The 23,056-nt window shown below is 41.5% G+C and overlaps 1 protein-coding gene across 1 annotated transcript in view; it reads left to right on the top strand.

The window, feature by feature from the left end:
• Window positions 1–1,642: 1,642 nt before the first annotated feature.
• Window positions 1,643–23,056, top strand: part of LOC118785415 (aryl hydrocarbon receptor-like) — a 36,611-nt gene continuing 15,197 nt past the window's right edge. The window contains 6 exon segments of the mRNA XM_036540029.1: window positions 1,643–1,941; window positions 4,407–4,594; window positions 14,680–14,795; window positions 18,618–18,707; window positions 20,644–20,767; window positions 21,884–22,017. Of these exon segments, the coding sequence (XP_036395922.1) occupies window positions 1,901–1,941; window positions 4,407–4,594; window positions 14,680–14,795; window positions 18,618–18,707; window positions 20,644–20,767; window positions 21,884–22,017 (693 nt within the window). The 5' untranslated portion in view covers window positions 1,643–1,900.

Raw genomic sequence — 23,056 nt, 5'->3', positions numbered from 1 at the left:
GCAAGAGGATTTTCCTGACCACAACCTGTAAGAACGTCAGTCAGTGAGAAGCAAATACTGTATACATCCAGTATGAACACCTTTTCCATATCGTTGTAATAATCACATACTGAAAGTGTTTCTCTTGCTCATGTCAAATGATCTCCTTGTTGAAACTTAATTTGAAACTTGATTTTTGGTGCTGTGTCAGGGCCAGCCATAAGCAGCAGTCACATGCATACTCTGCTCTTCATAATCTCCTTGTCTGTGGGATACACAAGGGTAGGCTACTGTCAGCATAACCTCCAGATCAAGACAGACACATAAAATACGCTGTCAGCTCTCCTGCCTCCTGGTGCACCTGTGTCTGCAGTGGTCTGTTTGCACAGCTTCTCAGAGCTTTTGCTCTGTCCTCGGAGCTATGTGACATTTATCTGAAAGTGAGCAGTAAGAGGAAGGCACAATGTGCATGATGCCATGCTGAAAACATGACTTTAACAAAGATCACTTTACCTGGATGGAGCATTCAGACAAATCCCTGTCTGAGGGGACAGCTGCCTGTCAGACTCACTCTGTGTGTAAACAGACAAACTCACTGAACTGTCTTTTGCTTGTAGGCATACACCAAGACACTGTAGCTTTTGTTTAGCTGTGCATTGTTTCTGTAAATGAAAATGTCCACATTATATAATATTTAGCCGGCCAGACAACTGGTTAACAGGAACCGACCTGTCAAATGCGAACTGCTAAAATGTATCTTGCAGTAGTGATGACAGTAGTAGTGAATAAATATTTGGAATATTTGGAATCCTTTGGATAAAAGCGTCGGCTAAATGAATAAATGTAAGTGGAAATATGTTTGCATGTAGAGCGTTCAACCGTTTGAAATATAAAAACCCTGGGGTGATATGAAGGAAACTTACGGTATTAAATGCGATTTTTAAACCTTAAGGTTCCAGTCTCGACTAAAAGTATTAAACGATACAAATTTAACACCACCATACTATTTTTACCCATCGCAATAGCCGTCAATTTAGCAAAACTACTCCCCGACTTCTGAGAGACCAGCCAACCCCTGCGCGTACCCCCGGCTCTCAGCTGGCCTGTGATTGGACAATTTAGAATTTAGATAGTCGAGACCTGACATGCGCGCCCGTGTTTTCAGGAGATTTTCCCCTTTGCCACAATAAACCTCGAAGGGCTTCCCCTGTTTGCGCGCTCTCGCACAAATCTGAGTGGATCGTCCCATCGCCTGTTTAGTAAAGTGCGTGTGCCCGCACTCGACTTGGTTGTTGTGGGTTACTGAGGTCGGGTGCACGCTGTCTTCATCTCGGAGGACAGTCTTTGCCGAAATGTGTGTAAGAAATACTGAAACGTTATATGTTGTATTTCGAGAAAAACTATTTATTTTGTGATTGAATGGACACGTGCGTGTTTCAGCAGAAGGATACAGGAAATCAAAATGTGCACTGACACAGCAACTGCCGGTTCACAAACCGCTGAAATGAAGAGGACACGCACTTGCAAACACTGGTCTTTTACATAACGTTAATAAAGCATATTTCTTGTACTGCGCGACAAATTTGACGAACGGATGGATTCATATAATAATTTTATTTATTTACTTGATTTCTTACACTACAAATGACATGAAATTATAATGTCGCGGGAGGGATTTTGAAGCACTCGCTAACGATGCCTTGCTTCGTTATATATAAATAAACACAGATTTTTTTTTTCAACAATCATGTTCCGTCGAAGCTGTTGAAACGGTTCGCTTCATGTCTACCCTTTCTTCCTTTCGTATTTGAGTCTTTGCTGTGGAAGATTAATGAGCGCTTCCATGCCGGCTTTATGTAGGTCGCGGAATATTGCACACTGACTCTTCGGATACACTGCAGGCTTTTGGCAAAGCCTCGACATGTACGCTGGACGTAAAAGGAGAAAACCTGTGCAGAGAACGTAAGTGCAAAATGTTCTGTCGTGTACTGAAACATCCGTTTGTGTCCGCTGGATAGATTTTGTTTTTCTCGCAAAACCACCCAGTTCCCTTCCTAGTGCACACACTTCAGGGCTTCTCGAGAAAGTGGAATGCTTTGTCACAAACAAGCGTTTTCACGGCATAATGTCATTGCAGTGTCCAATATATTATTCAGAATATTATCCTTAGCGCACAACATTAACTACGATCTGAAGCCCTTGATGATGTTATATTTATGTGTATCCCAGTGTGATCTTGATGTGCCGCTATAGGTCATGGATTGAAATACAGTATATGCATAGATTACTGACCTCACTGTGCAGAATGAGTATTGAAATGCAGTATATGTATAGATTACTGACCTCACTGTGCAGAGTGCTTCCATCCCCCAGTACAGCTGATGCCTGTGTCAGTTGTGTTGGAAGCCTCTGGCTTTTATCTGTATGCAGTGTTCGAAATTATTGCAATGCATTATATTTTCTTTTTATCCAAACAGAGAAAAACATTTTCTGCCAGGACCATTTGTTTCAAATTCAGTTTGATGAATTTTGAAATCTATGTTCGATCTTCTCTTGTGCTTGTTATATTTGTGAGTTATTTATTGAAATGATGCATGTGTTTCTATGAAGAGTACATTGTCGTCAATATTGTATAAGAAATAATTCTTCTGGGTGACTGACTGACAGGTACAGGAGACAGCATTTGTGCATTTTAACACCCTGTTGCTTGCAGCAGAATTGCATATCCCCATTCCCTGCATCCAAGCTGTGCTAAAGTGTGAACGCTCCCGCAGTACAACAGTTACCTTTCTATGAAATGTTCTTGCTAACATTTTGTAGGAGTCTACCCACCTGCAAACCACACAAAGTTAGTTCAGCTGCAGCTGGATCAATTCTCAGTTGTGTACAGATGATTCAAGCTGTTTGCAAGTGTTAAGTGAAAAAGTACCTCACAAAATACATTCATTTCATCTGTTTTGTTCTCACTACACACTCTAGAGGCATAAAGCAGCACTTCACCCTGGTCATGTGGTGCTGGTTAAACACATGGTGGCACTATTGCTGTCCAACAATTTTGACAATGCTTAGAAATTGCAGGTGTTTATTTTTTGATACTGAAAGTTTTTGCATAAATTATTTGGAGGATTTTAACATTTTTGCAAAGCTAATCCCATTCAATGCTGGGTCAGGACTGTACACATTGCTGGCCATAACTACATTTCAGTACAGTCCAGAAAATTTGTTGATGGTTGAGTGATGTAAAATATGATATGTTTTACCTTGGGGCTATTCTTTAAATTGCAAAAGAAAATTGGATTTTGTGAAAAACTGGCCTCTAAAATTTCAGGCATGATTTTATTGGTCAATTATGCTGGAAATGGATGCCGTGACACTTTTACCATACCAAGCTGATAGTGATGAGTTTCGTGATTTGAATGTAATATTGGATTTTCCTTTGACAACACAGTGGATAACAACTTACAGTGGCCAGAACCTACAACAATCATGTCAGATCTCTTCATCATTACTGTAAGCAGTAGTCATATTTGTAATTCTCTTTAATTATTTAATCATTATTCATGTTCATTATTTGATAAATGCACTTTACATTGGTATGATTGATAATATTATTAGAATAAAAATGATTATTAGCATTGTAAGCATTAGAATGATTGCTAGAGTATGAACTTCACCACAAGCATTATTAGCATAGGTATGATTTTCAGCATTATGGGCACTGTAGGAATGACATCTGTACTGTACTGTCCAGTGGCTTCATTGTTCTTTTGTTTTGTGGAAATCTTCTGCTTTTTGGGGGTTTTTGTGTTTTGGCTTCTGGGATATGTGCTGTATTTATTATGTAATTTACATTTACATTTATTCATTTGGCAGACGCTTTTATCCAAAGCGACTTACATAGGTTACAGTTCTTTACAATGTTATCCATTTATACAGCTGGATATTTTACTGAGGCAACTGTGGGTTAAGTACCTTGCCCAAGGGTACAGCAGCAGTGTCCCAGCGGGGATTGAACCGGCAACCTTTCGGTTACAAGGCCTGCTCCTTAACCACTATGCTACACTGTTACTAGTATTAACAGCCATGGTATTGTTGTTATTTTACCAAAATGTGAATGATACACATCATTCTGTCTTTTTTCAAACATTTTGAAATGCAATTGATTCAAGCAACAAACAGTTTGGGAGTTCAGAGAGCCGTTGTTTGAAATGTGATTGAAATATATAATATTTACCAAAATCACTCGACACATGTATCTCCAGCTCACATTGCCTTCATTTTTGTACCATGTCTGGTTTAGATGAATTTGTTATTGAAATCCGGGGTGATTCTACAGCAGTTTCTTCAGACGCAATTCAGATGACTTTCAGGATGGAACTGAAGAATGTCATGTTTTTTTTTGAAATTTCATTTCATTTTTGTCGCAGGGTAAAACAGCCCCCAGCAGAAGGGGTAAAATCAAACCCGTCGAAACGTCATCGGGATCGGTTAAATTCAGAGCTCGACCGCTTGGCCAGTCTGCTGCCATTCCCAGAGGAAGTCACATCCAGCTTGGACAAGTTGTCTATCCTACGCCTGAGTGTCAGCTACCTGCGAGCCAAGAATTTTTTCACTGGTGAGTGAATCTCTCGAGCCAGGCCAGCTCCCATAGTGCACTGCAGAGGAGGACTCACCAGACCATATTTTTCTTTCACTGCTCAGAAGTCCAGGTTTTATGCTCCTTACACCAGGTTAGGCAGTGTGGTACACTGGTCTTCTGAATGGCTGTTTCTGAATGGCAGCCTTTCATAAATATTAGCTTTGTGAGGATCATGACATGCAGTTTTCGTTGAAAATGGGTCATGGAGATATAGATTCTATTCTGTGATTATTTTTGAGGCCCCTGTTTTGTGGTTTTTAGTGGCTATCCTGTTATGTGTCAGTCTAACCCAGTCAGTGAGCTTCGACTTGTGACCACCGGTCCACTTTCCTAAAACGATTTTTCCTTGCTTGTTAGACTGTTAGATCCCACATGTTTCTTTATAAATAAAGAACATATAATAAAGTGTTGCTTTTAAAAATGTCTTTATAGCAGAAGCATTAATAATTAGTATTCATATCAGCGTGAAACGCATGTAGATAGATTTTTTATTGCAATTTAATTAAATACAAGTCCTTATTCATTTGGTGTTTCCATTGTTTTGTTTCATTATTATTTTACCCCTGACACACTATGCCAGATTTACTTAAATTATCACAGTTACAGCATACAAGTTAAGCATATAAGTCAAAACACTGACCTATTCTTGTTTTAATGTTTTCACAAAATACACTTAATTAACAGGGACTTAGCATTTAAAAGTTAATATGTACACAAAATGCAGAACTCTACTGTAAGGTAGTACCAAACTACTGCTGGAGATTACAGGGTCTCTCACTCGTGTAAGGGCATCACTGCTTCAGAAATGCTCCTCGCAGGACCTTTCTGCTATCAGGCAGTGTTTGGTCAGTGACAGTCCGACAGGAGTGGAATCAAACCTGCGGTGGCTGGGCTTTGGCCCCTTTTTACTACAGTGAGAGCACAAAAAACAGGACAGCTTTTTGTCAGAAACGGGACCACTTCTCTGAAAATACTTATGTTGTAATATAGTGCATTATTATTATTATTATTACTATTATTTAAAGAGACTAACAGTGGAAAGGTGCTGAGCAATTTATAAATTCATGGACCATAAACAAATTATTGATTATATCAGTATATCAATAGTGATTAATATCTAAAGAATGCATATTTTTTTTCTCATATGGCTCCTATCGCCATTTTAAAGCGTATTTATCTGTGATGTGGAAAGCACTCCTCTAAGAGCTGTGGAAAGCTGCAAGCCCTCACATCAACACTGCAACATCAGCTGCGTTTCAGAGATTTAAAGAAAAGGCACAGCAAAGTTGTTTGAGTTGACAAAGCTGTCAACTCAAACAACATACCAAATTGACATTAAATGATTTTCAATATTTTATGTTTTTTTAGGGAGCACATGGAATTTCAGCCAGTGTTCTCGCTGCAGTGTGGGCATCAGATTCTGGTGAAGCATCAATAATTTAAGGAAAACAAGCTTAAATAATTTATGAAATGGAGAGGAGAGAAATGTTTAAGACTGTATTTTAAAATGGCTGTGTAGACCTGGAGTATGGCCTGGAGTAGCTGGATGGCGGGTGTTCTTACCTCAACAATATCCTGACCCCCCTGCCCCACTAAGGCTAAGAATGACCTGTCATTGTGCCACACTTATTTTTTCTTGAAGTACTAATTAATGTTCATTAAAATCAGAGGGAAGGCTGTTCCTCCAGTACAAAGCCACTGCTCTGGTGAGAGCTGTCAGATGGGATTGCTGTCTGGTGATATCCATTACTCTTTGACAGGTCCAATAAAAACAAGTGGCTAAAGAATGTTTTTCTTGGAAGAGGGAAAGTAAAATACACTAAGTAATTAAAAATTGATGAAAGGCGGGCTGTTTATGTTCGTGTCCAAACTGTACATTAATTTTGCTTTTCAGACTCACAAATATTTCTGTTTTTATTCTACTGCCTTTTTACTTGACCTGTTTGTTCACTTATATATTCAGATGCTTGTGTGCTGTGTGAACCCCTGTTTGAGGGGTTGTTCGTCATGTTATAGAATGGGGAACTTTCAAGAAACACTTGAGGATGTTATAAGATGAACACAGCAGCTGGCAAATAGTCTTGATATAGAAGGTTTTTTTGTAGAAGTACTGCAATATCATAATATGGTTTTTGTTCCTTGACCATGACATGTTTTTAATTATAGAAGCTTGACATGTTTTCTCTCGCACTGATTTCACCTCATATAGTCAGTTTTTATCTGACTAACATCTTACGTTTTTACATCTTACAAAACATTTTAATGAAGATAACAGCTATATTTTAGCAGTCCTATCCAGGTTGCTTTTGCTGGCAGTTGGGCTGGCTAATGTTCCTGCTTTAGGATTAAGGCTAGGGTTAAGGTTAGAATTGGGGTTAGGGTTAAGTTGGGCTGGGCTGGGAGTGTGCTAAGCAGGTAATGTTCCTACTTGGATCAGCAATGTGACAGTTGCTGTACTCATAGATGAGAAAAAAACAGAAGTATGTATCCAAACATATCCACGGCTGGGTTTCTGTTTAAACGAGGCTTATGTGGTCACACAATTGGAGTCACATTCATAAATGTAAGTAAATTTTTGAAACACCTCACTAATATAAATATTGATGCTGATTGTGAACAAATTCTGAACCCTTTAAATGTATGGTTTAGCATTTCAAAAATGGCATTTTGCCTTCCAAGTTTCTGAGTCTCCTGATACTATAAGTTCTATTTGCCATAGACACCACACAGAAAGCACATGCTGTCTGGGGTGAGAAAACCCGCTGCTTCACTGATGATGCCATTTCCATAGTAACTGGGACCCACACTTTCCATTCCATTTCCCTGAATAGCATGAAGAATGATGTCACTCTGCATGGTGTAGAGAACATTAATTATTGTAATATTTAATAAATGCTCTCACATCTGGAACAGTTTAGCTTCTGTTCTTTGATAAACAGACAGAGCAGCATGGCTGTGGTTCAGATTAACAGCAAACAGCTCCAGAGGGCCTGCCGGGCAGGCCAGAGCACAGAAGTTCACTTAGTGCTGTTTATTACTTGTTTCCATAACACTGTGATTAGGAGGTAATTAATGAGTTCTATGTCACCATAAAGGAATGAACTTAAGGAGGAACTTAAGGAACTTAGGCTGGTTATTATCATGGGGGCTATTAGCTGTTTTCAGGGCTCAGTTGTAAATTTAAATTGTGAGAGCTTCAGATACTGTAAATACTTAAAATACTTAGCCATGTAGATTCAAATATATCAAAACCAGAAGCATATTCCTTATTAATATTTATGATTTGTGAAATGTAAGGCATGCCATGTATTGTAATGGACAATATGTAATGGTGAGGTGGGTAGAGGGTGAACAGCTTTGTTTTAGTCAAATATTTATTGATGCTTATCATTTGCAGTTACTGTGCAATAACGTGAGCATCAGGAATCCATAAATCTTTGCGGTGCCAAAACTCTCTTGCAGCTGAGATACTGGTTGCCTCCCTCTGTACACTCCCTATCCACAGAAATTTGTGTCAGCACTCACTAGAGGGCTGAATTGCTTACACCCATAAGCACTACAGTGCAGAGATACAGAAAGCATCAGGAATGTGTGTGTGGAGGTCTCTGTTTCCGCACAGCCTTTCCTTTAACCACTGGCTCTGTGGGCCCTGAGCTGCAGAGAGTTATGAAAGTAGTGGAGAAGGATGGTTGTGTGCAGGTGAGGGCTGTATATTTTGTTTTATAGCTGGCTGTACTGCTGATGTTATGCTGAGAGATGTGTGTTTGTGTAGTCAGCTGCCAGTAGAGCCATAAGCACTTTCTTTCTCTGGATGCTTTGGGCATTGTGTGACATTGGCATCTGCTGCTGTGATGCCATCAACACGTGACACAGCTCAAATAGATATGAGAGTTAATGTTTAATACCTACATGCTTCTCCCCACAGCGGCCTGCCTTTCCACTACACTGCACCTGTCAAGCTGGTCTCATCCTGTCTCTGCTCATTCCTTTAGACAGGCGTGATGACTCTCCACACTGAGAGTGTTTTTAAGTGTGCTCTTGTGAATTGCAGCCAGATAGATGGGAAGTCAGAGTGACAGTTGTTGAAGAAATTGATTTCATTTCATTAATCCTGCACAAAAAGTAATATATTGAGAATATATTTTTCAAACTCAATCAGTGTAATGAGAATGTGTAAATTTTGCTATACTGCAATATACGGTATTTGAATTACTGTATTTCAGGGTACTTGCAGAATATCATTAGGCTGAAGGGTTTTTAATATATTACATTATACCTCAGCGTATTTATATTTTGAGGACAAAAATCTCAAACAAAAATGAAGTTCTACTAATGCTCTCATCTCTGTCAAGTCCAAGTTCAGATACATACATGTTGGTCCAGACAGAAGTGCTCAATTTTTATTAATCTCCCTTAATAAATAGTACCAAAAACATGATAAATCAAAAATAATATTTTTAACATTTCCTTCAATCTTAATGTAATTGCTTGAGTGAAGTAATATTGTTCACAGATATATTTTATTCCAGAAAATACAGGACACACCTCATCCTTTTCCTAAACTTGTCCTAAACTTTGTTTTCCTTAAAAAAAAAATCAACTGTATGGTTTCATGCACTTGTATCTCTATCAGCTAACTTGTACCTTGTCTGGCCAACTGTTAAAGCCTGGTCATGCAGCACTTCTAATATTGTTAACTCCTTATGTGACTTTTTGCTTGTGTTGTACTCTGCCTTACCTGTGAATCGCTTTGGATAAAAGCATCTGCCAAATGAATATATGTAAATGTAAATGTCTGTTTGTGAAATGCTTTCTTGGTTTAAAACAAACAAAAAAATACTCAAGAAAGGAGCGGAGAACATTGATTTTGAGCTCACTTAACATTTTCTTTGTAGACTTGGATGAATGCTTCAATCAATATCATTTAACAATGTTCTTGTTCAGCCAGATTGGAGCATGTTGGCAGAGGGAACCAGGCTTTGGCCAAAGTGTCCTGGTGTGTGTTCATGCCATCTATCTTAGCAAAGGCTATAGGACCTATAGATGCAAATCAACCCAAAACATAACAATAAGACCCATGTTTCACAGTGGGGATGGCTTCTTTCCCCAGAAAGATCAGTTTTTTATTTCATCTCACCATGACATGTTTCCAGTTGTCTTTCTAATGTATTTGGCAAATTCAGTTTTGTTCAGCACTTTCTAACCTGAGGATTCCAGCTTGTTTACAAGATCCCCCTCAGCAGAAATGTATTGTAATGATTATTAATTGTAGCATGGGTATAAACAACAACTGCTCCCCACCTGAAACACACACTCCACCATGTATTGTACAGACTTCCACATAACAGCATCTCGCTGTCTCTGGTCTTGATCACTGAGTGTGAGTTTTTTAGCTGTGGCAGCATGGCAGCTGATTCAACAACCGTATGCAAGCTGCAACCACAGTGATGCTTTCGCTAGAAGGAGATGTTATTGTGGTGGTATCAGAAAATGCTGCTGGCTGTAGACTAAGGTTGTTATTTATTTTCATATTATGAAATTACTAAATATAGATTCAAAGGGGAATTGGACTCTAATTACTTTAGTGTACAAACCACATATAGTTTTTTATTAGTTTAGGAATTTCTCCAGTATACCAGATTTTTTTTGATGATCCATTTCATTCATGTTTTTTTTCTGTGATGCTGTATCACCCAATTGGCTGTCCTTGTAAACATGCTCAGAGGCATGATGTGCAGTGACCTACAGAAAATGAATCACTGCACGGTTAGCTGTAGCTGCTGAGGAAGACTGTAGAACTGCACACGCTGAGGAGCTACTGAATGTGAAAACCACATTCAGAAAGGAAGCTGTCAGTGGCCACAGAACATGCATGTCCCTCAGACTGAAGGGGCATTTTGTTGGTCATGACATTAGCCACATGATTTTCAGATGTAAAACACACACCTGGGACTCTGTGTGAAACACTATAACATTTTGTGTTTCTTTTATGTATTGCATGTGCTCAGTCTTTTTAGCAATCCTTATTTTTTAAATTCAGTGGGATTCTTTTGCCCCTCTGTGAATGTGAAAATGGAAAAATCTACGAAAGCGTAGATCTTATTTCTTTTGTAGCTCTGCTGTGTTCCGTGTAGAGCTGCTCCTCGCCAAACTGTGGGGAGAGCTGCTGAAATGCAGGTGAAATGTCTCTCCGCTCTTGTAGCAGCACCAGGCCAGGCCTGCTGCTGTGATTTACTGACTGCTTGTAGGACAGAACTGCAGGGCAGTGGAGGTCAAGCAGTGAGATGTTAGCAGGTAGGAGATGGTTCTTATAGTCATTCTAAAAGTGCTGCTGCTGGAGTTAGTCTTGTTGATTGAGTTCACAGAAAAAGGCCATTGGATTTTTCCAGACAACATGACTAAAGAGGAACAGGGCACTGTGTCATTCTCAGTTTCCAAACTGAACCTTGTGGTTAACAGTTTATATGTTAATGCTGTAAATATAGGTGCTTCACATAAAACTTTATCATTAACCATGAGAGCCATATTGCTGAAAAAAATGATAATGCTCAGTATAATCTCAGCGCCACTGAAAAGAGCATGCCAACATTCAGAACATTCATTTCAGCTTCTCACTTTCCAAGGCAGTCCGGGGGGGGGATACGGACTCTGTAGAGGTGAGCAGGGTAGGCTGTGTGCAAGCCTGCTTGCTGAGTATTTGAGGGAATGTGGCAGCATAGATTTAATACAGTGCCATTGTGAGAGGGACAGCCTGACAAGGGACCACTGTTCCTTTGGACAGTGTAACACCTTAGTCTCAGTGCTGTTTCCCACATTTCTGGCTTTTTGAGATGTAACAATGCCTTGCACATCTAATTAAAGCAGGCAATTTGCAGCAGTATTTTCACAAAATGCAGTTGTTTACATTAATCTGTTTCTTTTGGAGTAAAAACTGTTGCAAGATAAGATTGACTAAAGTTCTGATTACATAGCAAAGTCTGCTGAAAGCAGTATTGTTTTAATTAGATTAAAAAGCAAATGCTTTATGAAGACAGCTACCTTTCAGAATTAAGGGGCTCTTTAAAAGTGGTGAGTCAAATGGAGCTTCCCTAAGAGCTTTCATGGGGGGTGTTAATTCACTTATAGATGAAAGGCAAGTCACATTTCTTGCTTCTTTCCTGTTGAAAACACATTGCAGTGCTGAGAAATAGCTGTGGTTGTGTGCCAATGCCCCTCTCAGATAACTTCAGCTCTGGAGCTGCTGGATTCTGGCTGAGGATGTGGGGGCGGGGGGGGGGGGGGGCGCAGGAATCCCAGGATGCCTCTGTAGGACAGGGAATGAACAGAAAGGATGCCCAGCGATTATTTTGCCATTTTTTCCCATTTTGCGATTGTGTGATGGTTCAGCCCAGGTAGAGTTTGATGATATGCGTTTTCAGACCCTGTCTGAAGGAATGGGGTGATGGAGCTGTCCGTAGCGGGATAGGGAGTTCGTTCCCCCACTGGGGAGCGATGTAGGTGAATGTTTTAATATTGTTGTCTGGATACTTATATCTTGCTCACATACTCAGGCCTCAAATGGCTATACTTCACATGCTGTTGATGAATCCATTTCAGGCCAGTTGCTCTTACTCTCATCATATTAGCAGGCTGCCATTACAGACAGTAACCTGTCTCTGCTCTTCTCCTCTTCAGAGTGTCCATTCTTCCCTCTGTGAGTGAAAGGACTGCCTTCCTGCTGACCCATGGTTCCTGTAAGGGCACAAACTGCACTGGAAAGATATAAATTGGGCATTTATTGCTTGTCAGAGTACATGATTACAAATGATGTATAGAGTATGCTGTATTAAGATGGCATATTCCTGTCTCACACACACATAGAGTCTTTACTTGTGCTAATGGGTTGGTGATAAAGCATTAGACTGTGCTTTCTTACTGACTGTACAGGGTGTTGCCGGGAGTCTGGAAGAACAGCCTGAGTAGTGTGCTTCCACAGGATGAACCATGGGATCCAGCAATTTTATAATTTTTATGTGTTTTAAATAGTCAAATATATTTTATTTGTGTACCCATGCAGGCTTGTTTGTGTGTGTGTGTGTGTGTGTGTGTGTGTGTGTGCGTGCGCGTGCGTGTGTATGGTATGTGTGGTGTGCACGTGTGTGTGGTGTGCACGTGTGTGTGGTGTGTGTGGTGTGTGTGTGCATGTGTGCGTGTGTGCGCGCGCGCGTGTGTGTGTGTGTGTGTGTGTGTGTGTGTGTGTGTGTGTGTGTGTGTGTGTGTGCGTGTGTGCGAGGGTTGGTAATAGGGGACAGAGGAGACATATTTTATTGTGCTTAACCTTTCAGTGGGCTTAAGGGAAGATTTGTTTGGTGTATTCCATCCCCTGTGGATTAAAATGGATTACACTGGGAATGAAAATGACACAATTTTTAATAAAACAATCAGCATTTGTCTCTAAAATATCAGAAACGATTAAGCAGCGGCTTGATGTATGCAAGCATCCTCAGAATGATACTACAGTAATCTTGTGAAAAGTAAACACACAAGTGACACGAAAGGAAATCACACAAATTGGCTGAACCAATACCATGACAGGGGAGCAGGCCGAACAGCAGAGTACAAATATAATAACGCTTCAAGAAACTGTCACCTCAGTTCACTTCATTGTGTTTCTGAGACTGTGAAGTGCTGCTCATCAGCAGAAGTATCTGACTGGGGCTGTCTGCTGTGCTTTAGCTAAAACCTTCTACTATGTGTGAAGTCTTAATACACCGATGAGTATTGTACATAGGGTTAATGTGTGACACTTGGGGAAGCAACTCCCCAGCTGTAGTACCTGAATACTTATTAGTTGCATATTTATTTAAAATAAATGGCCTGCAGAAATGGCCTGCTATTTTTTCATTCACTCAGCCAGCTTCCCCTTAGTGGCTGGAGGTCAAGTGCTGGCAGTAGGAGACGATGCTGGTCTGCACAGAATGCCGGGATGTCTAAGGCCAGTTATTATAGGTCCCAAAACACAGAGCTGAGCAGGTTTAGATTTAAAATTAATAAAATGTATAACATATATAATATTTTAATATATAATTTGTATTTTTGTATTTTATGTTTTAAGATCATTTATACACTTAGTTCCAAGGCATCATCAGTTAAGTTTAGTAAATGGTACAAGGTTGGTTTATGGATTATATTTTTCAAGATGGTATTTGCTTGCTCATTAGCCTGGAGCTTGTTGTGCATATGAGTGTAGTGTACGAGACATAAAGTATTGTGACATTCACAGCAGAACTTTGTAAACATCGTTCCAGCACTAAAGCTTGCTCTCCCTCCCTCTTTTTTTTAATTCTGTAACTCTCAACTCTTCTAATACTAATTCTTCCAATTGTGAGCAAAATCGTACATATGCACATTAAAATATTCAAAGTAAAATCAGAGTTCTTTTTCTCCCCATTTTAAACAGAACAATATAACACTTTTTCAATCATAAACCTTATTATTCATTCTTAGAGTATTCTTCAATCTTCACAGATATTTTTGATGTGACAGGTCAGAGCAGCTGTATAGACCCAGCATGGACAGTTATTGACAGTGAGTCACCTTGAAGCAAAGAGGAAAACGTGTGTTTTTAATAAAGAGGTAATGGAGAGGAGAGTAGGAAGTGATCCTGCCTAGATCTGTTGTCTATTTACACATGTTGGTAAACGGGTCCAAATAATGTGATGCAAAAGTACTTCTATTTGAGTATTTTAATACTTCCTTACTCTTACTCAAGTAGTTTCCAGGAAGTGGAAATAAAAGTGAGTTTTAATTCTGCTCATGTTTTCTCTAACATCACAGCACTTCTAGATGAGTAGGATTTTCCAGTACTCTTTCCATGACTGTGTAACCATTTATGAAATACCATACTCCATTGTGTGTTTTGGATACCTTATTAAAATCAATGAAGCAGGAAAATATTTTTGTTTAGTGAACATACATTTTTATGGGGTTGTGTAAGGTGTCCTGTAAATGATGTCAGAGGTACAGTGTTACTGCAGACATTGTGTTCGTTAGTTTGTTTATAATACTCCCATCTCCTTCAGTTGCCCTGAAGAAGCGCCCTGACGGAGCGGAGACAGACAGCCCCACTGCCTGTGACAGCAGCAGAGGCATGGGGTCTGGGGGCTGCTGGGTGCCCGAGGGCGAGCTCCTGTTGCAGGTGGGTAGTCAGAACACAGGGTCATTCCTGTGGACTGGGTGTGGGGCTGGGGGACCATGCGTCCGTGCATGAACAGTGTACAGTAACAGCTGCATGCATTCCTGGGGTTTGCAGAAAGTATTCATTACCCTGTTCATTCCTTTAAACAATACACTCGTATTTTGTTGCCACCCTTGTCCTGGTCAGCTTAATCATCCTTTGATAAGAGATCATGCATTTATACAGTTGCTGTGTATTTACTGATACAATTCAGGGCTTGAGTTACTATTCATACGATAATATACTTTAATGTCCCCTTAGGGAAATTTGTCTTGGACATAAAATGCCTTCACAGTTACAATAAAAATAAACTACATACAAATAGAATAGCACCAACTGTGCCAATCACAACAGTAAAATTCACATAACAAAATATTGCACACACCCCATGATAAAATACATTGCATATTATGTGTAACACATGTTGCACACACCCATAATAGAACACCAAGACTGTTGCACAGTCCATACAGCCTCAGACAGCATTGTTTAAAAATTTGATAGAGACAGGAACAAATGAGTTTTTAAAACGGTTGCGTTTACATTTGGGGACTGTACCGTCTGCCAGAGGGAAAGAGCTCATATTCTGTGTGGAGGATATGTGATGGGTCGGTCAGGATCCTCTGAGCTTGCCTAAGAACAGACTGCTCATATATGGACTGAAGGGGTTGGTATTCCCTCCTCCCCATCACCTTCATAGCGGTGTGAACCATACGAGCTAGCTTGGTTTTTAATTGCACAGTGAGGTTGCCATACCATGCTGACATCCCATACCTGACTAAGCTCTCTAATACAGCCTGGTAAAATAAAAACATGATCCTGTGGTCCACACCGTACACTCTGAGTCTGCGTAAAAAATATAGTCTCTGCTGTAGACGAGAGCATACACTGTCAACATGGACCTTCCAGCTGAAGGTGTCATCCAAGTGAACACCAAGGTACTTGTATGAACAGACTTGATTGATATGTGTATCATGTATGACCACAGGGCTGTTCATGCTAAGAATAATAATTTTGCAAGAAAATTAATGTTAACACTTTGTTATATGGTATTGTCTGATAGAAGGTGTGCACTAGACTATAAAACAAGATTTTCTTTCAGCTTCTAGGAAACCTCATGACCCTGGGTCAGAGTGCTGATGTAAAAGGGCTTAAGTCAGGCAACTGCTTCAGTAATCCCCTTACAACACAAACCAGTGTGGAAGGGCCTAAATGTCTTCTGTGAGTAAATTTGCTGTTCTGCACAGGTCTGCCTAATTGTGACTGTGCCTCAGTATAAGAATTGGGTGGGAATAAAATGGATGTTTACTTATTCAGTGTGCAATGCAGCTTCACTACAGAAGGGTTCTAAGACAAGAGCTGCACTGTATTTACATAACATGCTGCAAATCTATTATGCATCTTGGGATTCCCCAAACACGTGTGCTTCTGTTCTCCCAACAGCTTTTGGGTGAGGAGGAGAATAACAATCCAATAAAGTTAATGATGCATTCACACAGAGAAAACCCAGAGGGGCATTGGAGTCAATACAGTGGAGGTGGGAAGTCTCCCATTTACATAATTCGGATAGAAAAAAGGAGAACTGCTCTTTCTGGTAGAAAAGGAAACCTTACCACAGAGGAAAAGGAAACCTCCTCCCAGATACACATGCTCCTGCTGCCTATAGCGCATTCAGAGCTTCTGTGGGGCCTTGTAGTGGCCCCGAGGTGCTGCCCCCTCACGCCTCCAGGGCAGCAGTGTAAGCACACCTTCTATACAAAACACAGCGGTTTTGACTACAGGTAATGCTGCATTTAATTGCTATGGTAAAAGTATTAAAATTCCAATTTAAATAGTAAAAAAACATTTTTGAAAGCATGTAGAGTGACTGTATAGGGCGTCTTAGACAGTTTTGTCAGCATGTGATTCTTTTGTGTAACATGTTTGTAGAGTAGAGTTGAATTTATCACATTATGCTCCCTGGGTCTGGCCAGCTCTTACTCCTGTCCACGCTCAGGGTCACTGCTGCTCCTCGCTGCGCCAGCCTCTGCGGGCCACCAGGAGAGGATGTTCGATCCTGCAGCTCTCACTATTGGGCCATCAAGGAGAGTGGCACTTTGTCAAAGAGTCAGCACAGCGACAGAGTCTCCCCTCAGGCAGGGACGGCGCTGTGAGGAGCCAGGCAGGGGCAGACAGCTCACTCTGAGCTGGCATCTCTTACGAGCTGACGGGACAGAAACGGGGGGACTACTTCTGCCCAGTTTTGCCTTTCTGTGTTCCGATTCAAACACTTACCCATAAATTATGGAAGAACTCCTGTCCACCACGGTCTGCTGTCACCATGCAGAATAATGTACCATTGGTGAAAACAACTAACCATCTGCAATTTTTACAGTTGGATATTGCTTCTCTATGTCTTTCACACTTAAACGCACAATCCATATTTTAGCTGCAGTGTAAATCCTACAGGACCAGTTCAAACCCGCAGACTAGGGGAGTATTATAAAAGTGCATAACAGAATGTTTTGTGGCTGCCTATTTCAGGAGAACCTGGGGTGTTGGTATATACTTTTCTGAAGGTGACCCAAATGAAACATGGGTTTGCACCCCTTTTTGTCGAGAAGAGGGGTTTAGAGCTGGGGAGGCAGGGGCTAATCAGAGCAGTAGATTCTCATGAAAACATGTGGAGCACACCCTGTATACAGGGTCTAATAAATTTACCTACACTCAATTCAATCTCCAGACCTCAGTCCAGCTGAACATTTCTGGTTCAAAGTTCTGAAGGACCTGCAGTAATGCTTCCGGGGATGGTGAAAAACCCCACTCTGAAGCACCTGAACCCCTAACAAACCCCACTCTGAAGCACTTGAACCCCTAACAAACCCCACTCTGAAGCACCTGAACCCCTAACAAACCCCACTCTGAACCACCTGAACCCCTAAAACCCTACAGGAAGCATCTGGCAGCATCTATGCCAAAAGATGCTGAGCAAAATACTAGTTATAGCGATGATAATAAATATTGTATTTTATAATAAATGAAATAAAAGAATAAAATCAGTTATTTCTGAGCAGTATGACTTGCTATTAAGTGCTGTTATGATTATAATGTAAGTTTTGAAAATGTTTTAAGCAGAATTTTTTTTTTCATCTATATAGGATGTATACAGTATATGTTTGGATGACAGTGTATATATTTGGATACCATCCACCATAGTAGGGGTGGAATAGGGCTGGTTCAGTTATGCATGGTGGTCGAGTTTAGATTTTAACCTGCAGGTGTTGCATAACCCTATCACAAACCTGGAGGGTCCTGGGTAAACCTGGGAAAGCCACTGGACACTGAGAGGAGAGATCAGTAATGGGTGTGAGTGACGGCATCAGAGCAGATTACAGTAATCAGAGAGAGAAGCATCAACGGAGGACATAACAGATGGCATTAAGCAACAACAAATATCCCTCTGCTTCACTGCAGCAAAGGGCAGTGAGAAGAAGAGATTTGTGGTGGCCTTGTTTCCATTATGAAGGGGAGTCCATGAATTTTGGTTTGTTTTTTGGTAAGTACTTAGTAATGTACTTTTTGATCAATATGTTACCTGAACCTTTACTGGTACAGAAATAAACACTGACTGTGGCAGGATCTCCTCTTTATGCTTTAGCATCATTATTAACTGTGGCTGTAGGATGAATCAAACACAACCTCCCTCTTCCTCTGACAATACGAGTACTTTCCCCCAAAGAAGTTTGAAGACATTTTCACATTAAGCATCATTTTTTTCTAAGGAATTTTTTGTTTGATATCCAGGCCCTGAATGGTTTTGTGCTGGTCATCACTGCAGAAGGCGTCATATTCTACTCCTCCCACACCATTCAGGATTACCTGGGATTCCATCAGGTAAGGCCACCTCACCAGAGCAATGCTACCTGCATCAATGAACTGCAGCCGAGCTTGGGCTTTCAGAGTCACTATACTCCAGCCGAGTTTGGGCTTTCAGAGTCACTATACTGCAGCCGAGTTTGGGCTTTCAGAGACCGTCTGCTAAAGAGCTCCTTTCAGTAAAACATGCAAAAGTAGTCAGACTGTACTCTCTACACAGTCTTCTGTTGTTGTGTCTGTCTGTTCCCCTCTGAGGGAAGCTGGGTTTTTAGGCTGATCCCTGTCTCAGTAACACTGGGAAGAGCTTCAGGTCACATACACGTTAATCACTTAATGCATGCCAGTGTCACGCTCTATTTTTAGTAACTCATACTGTATAAGCACAGCTTTCTGCCCAGCACTTACAGACAGATAACAATACCGGTTGTTTGACATTGGAACAGAAATATATTGTGGGTGTTAATATCACATAGAGAACACAGAGAAAGGTATTTGTTTTTTGTGATCTCTCATTATATCACCTTAACCACTAAAAGCATAGAATCCTAAGTAATATTTGAAAATTCAGTTATGTTTACTTTAACTGTGGTAGAGGTCTGAAATATGCCATTGCTTAACATCATGTCTGACTGGAAAGGTAGTAAATATGATACATCACTTATTTGTGCTATAATAATTTCTTTGATTATGCACATAGAGATGGGAAGCTAGCTTTGATATATTTCCTTCTTCAGCCATTGATTCTATTTCAATTAGCTTTGGACTGCAGCGGAGTCTTTAGGCCTTTAAACCAATGTGTTTCACATATTGCTCCAGGCCTGGCCAGTGTTAGTGGAGTCAGATATTTTTCTCTATCTGTGTCTTTTTGCAGTCAGGGAGCAAGCTAGAAAGAGAGTGAGAGAGATATTCAGAATAATCTGAGTGCAGGAGTAAGAACTCAGGAAGTGAGGGACACAGGGAGTGAGGGACACAGGGAATAAGGACACAGGGAGTGAGGCACACAGGGAGTGAGGGACACAGGAAGTGAGGGACACGGGGATTAAGGACACAGGGAGTGAGGGACACAGGGTGTGAGGAGCCATTTGCTCTGGGTTACACCCTGGCATTATGCAGCCCCTCCCCTGGGTCAGCCTGCCTGGATTACACAGGGATCATTGTTGTGGAGGAAGTTCTAGTCTAATAAATCACTTTCCAGATGAGTTAGACAGGGCTGTAGCATTTCACAATGTTTGACTTCACAACAAATCATACAGTGATGCATACATATCTGTAATTTTTTTCTTGTTGCCATAACATGTTCAGGTATATTTACACTGTCAGAAGATACATGTTTGAATAAGTTGTGAAGACTTTGTCTTCTAAGCCATATGCCTTTTAAAAAGCAGTTTTAAGCAGCCTTGCTTTTGCAGTCGGTGCCACCATTCTACCTGTCATTTTCGAAGGCTGTGTGTTTTCCCAGGCTTGGTGTGTAGTATGTAGTGTTCAGTAATGCGGGAGAGCAGTGTATCTGTTCTTGGTTGCCATGCTGTCATGTTGGCTAACTCTTTGGTGCTGCAAAGGTTTTGACTTTTCTAAACAGGCACGTGGAGCTAAGGCTGTCTGGTACTTTGTGCAGTTCTGAATATTATCCCTGGGCTGGACAGAAACTGCAGGCATATCAGTGAATCTGTATGAATGTCTACAAAACACTGACATGAAAAGTGCAAGTCCTGTCAAAAGCAAATTTTCAGTTACTAGACCTCTGTTCTGCAGGATAATATTATTTGTTTCTCAGACTGAAAGTCTTTAAATGTTTTGTTATATACTGTGTGGTTGGCATGTAAATTCAGATGTTATGTTAGCAGAACAGGCAACCCTGTAGTGCTCTAGTGTAATGCTGTGTATTGTGAATCAGTGGTGTGGAATGCTGTACTGTGGGCAGAGACAGGGTGACGCTGTGTCCCTGCTCTTGCAGACAGATGTGATGCACCTGAGTGTGTTTGAGCTGATCCACACAGAGGACCAGCAGGAGTTCAGGAGAAACCTCCACTGGGCTCTGAACCCCCCCTCAACATGTGGGCCTGAGGAATCTCCCCCAGGTGAGCAGCTGTACCTGCACAGTCTCTCTGCAGGGACACAGGGTCTGTCTGATGTGCATGTCCTGTTCATCCTGCTCAGTTTGATAGCACTGCAGTTAACATGAACACTCTGAACATTCTGCCACAGGCCTGTTGCTTTTAAAGCCCCTTTGCAACCACCGCTGATCTCTATGCACATTCTCTTAGCCCCATCCCTGTGCTCACCCTCACCCTGCGCTCTCCCTGCGCTCTCCCTGCGCTCACCCTGCACTCTCCCTGCGCTCTCCCTGCGCTCTCCCTGCGCTCACCCTCTCCCTGCGCTCTCCCTGCGCTCACCCTGCGCTCTCCCTGCGCTCTCCCTGCGCTCACCCTGCGCTCTCCCTCTCCCTGCGCTCTCCCTCTCCCTGCGCTCTCCCTGCGCTCCCCCTGCGCTCTGCCTGTGCTCTTTTATAAGTGCTGTGCAGTCAGCACTTTCTTTAGACTCTGTAGAACACTGTGCCTGGACTCCACCTGCAGTTTCTCATTCCCCTGCAGGGGTGAGCAGCAGATTAACACGTTAACAATGTGCAGCTTCATGTGAGTCAGCAGCTGCTGCTGCCGCTGCAGTCCCATGTTTTGTGATCATGTACTTTGAGTGAGTTTGGAGTGTCTTTGCTTACAGCAATTTGCCATCAAATTTTAAATCTCCACTCTAATGTTGAGGGGTTTCTGACACCGTGGGAAACACAGTGGGAAGGACTCAGGTGTGTGACGGCAGATAGTGACACCCTGGTTTCCCGCTGCTGGACCTGCCCATTTCACACCTGCACATTTCCCACTGTAACTCATAATAAACTGCCGCCAAGGCTGTTCTGACAGCTGCATTCTGAAACCTGATTTTAAGAACACCTGATTTTAAGAATACCTGTTACGGCCGCAGAGCAGAGTTCTGCAGAGGGAGGCCTGACACTGGAGCTTGGCCGTTTCTCCCAGGGCAGCTCCTGCAAAGTCTCTCGAGCTTGATGTGGCTTAAGCTCGATGTTTTCAGAAAGCAGAAAGGTAGGAAACCATAGACATTAGATGGTTTATAAGACTGAGATGGTTTGTGATGCTTTCATGGCAATCAGCCTCATGATCATAGCACGCTTTCTTCCACAGGTGGAGAATTGATCACCCGCTCATCCCTGGTCAACTACAAACCTGACCAGCTGCCTCCAGAGAACTCTTCTTTCCTGGAGAGGAGCTTTGTCTGTCGTTTTCGGTGTCTCTTGGACAACTCCTCTGGTTTCCTGGTAAGAGTCTCAAGTTCATCATAGCAGTCCCAGGAATAATTTTGTAAATAGAAAGAAAGGTTTCTCAACCTAATGAAACTACTGTATGAAAGACACACCTCATTTGGTCAGGTTATTTGTCTTTGGCTAATCCATTGCTCATGAGAAACTGAAATCACACTTGGTCAGATACTGGATAGGTTTCCTCCTAATTTCTCCACCAAAACACGTCATATAGTGCAAAGACAAGCACATAGCTGTATGCTTTACTTTACCTTCATATCCAAGTGATAATTAAAATGTAGATTAGCACAAGCAATGAGCTGGTCCTGGTCCTGGTCCTGGTCCTCTCTTCCGGGCACTGCACCGTGGCGACCAGCAGCACAGTTTAGAGTGTCCTTATCCTTCCTTGTTTTTTTGTTTTTACAAATCGTCGGTAGTTGTGTTTATAAATCGTCGGTAGTTGTGTTTATAAATCGTCGGTAGTTGTGTTTATAAATCGTCGGTAGTTGTGTTTATGGTCGAGGTGCGGTTTTTGGTTTATGTACCGAGCTACAAGGCAACATGACAAGTGTATGGGGGTTAGCTTTACTGCTAGAAGTAATTTTGTTTGCAATCAACATTGCAAGTGTGCAAGTAAACCAGCTGGCAGATCGTATTCACACACACGCTACAGCAGAGACTTCCTCCTGCAACATAGCTCCTACTCAAGCAATTGGAGTCAGCCCGATGCAAACATCCCTGCGGAGATTACAAGGATTTTTTTTTTATGATGAACACAAGAGGAGAAGAGGAAAGAAGGGAGGGGTGCGACAAAAACTCAGAGGGAGGAAAACAAAAGTTCCGTTCCTGACCATTATTCTCGCAAACGTTCAGTTGATTAAAGGAAAAGTGGACGAGCTTCGAGCAAACACTCGTTACTTGTACGAATATAGGGAAGTTTGTGTTCTCGCCTTTTCCGAAACCTGGCTTAGCGAGACTGTGCCGGACTCTGACGTTTGTCCAGACGGATTTACTATCATACGCATGGAGCGATACAGAGAGTCTACAGGTAAGGAGC

Source organism: Megalops cyprinoides, chromosome 11 (genome assembly GCF_013368585.1).
Source record: "Megalops cyprinoides isolate fMegCyp1 chromosome 11, fMegCyp1.pri, whole genome shotgun sequence".
Lineage (NCBI taxonomy): Eukaryota > Metazoa > Chordata > Actinopteri > Elopiformes > Megalopidae > Megalops > Megalops cyprinoides.
This window is presented reverse-complemented; position numbering and strand designations above follow the sequence as displayed.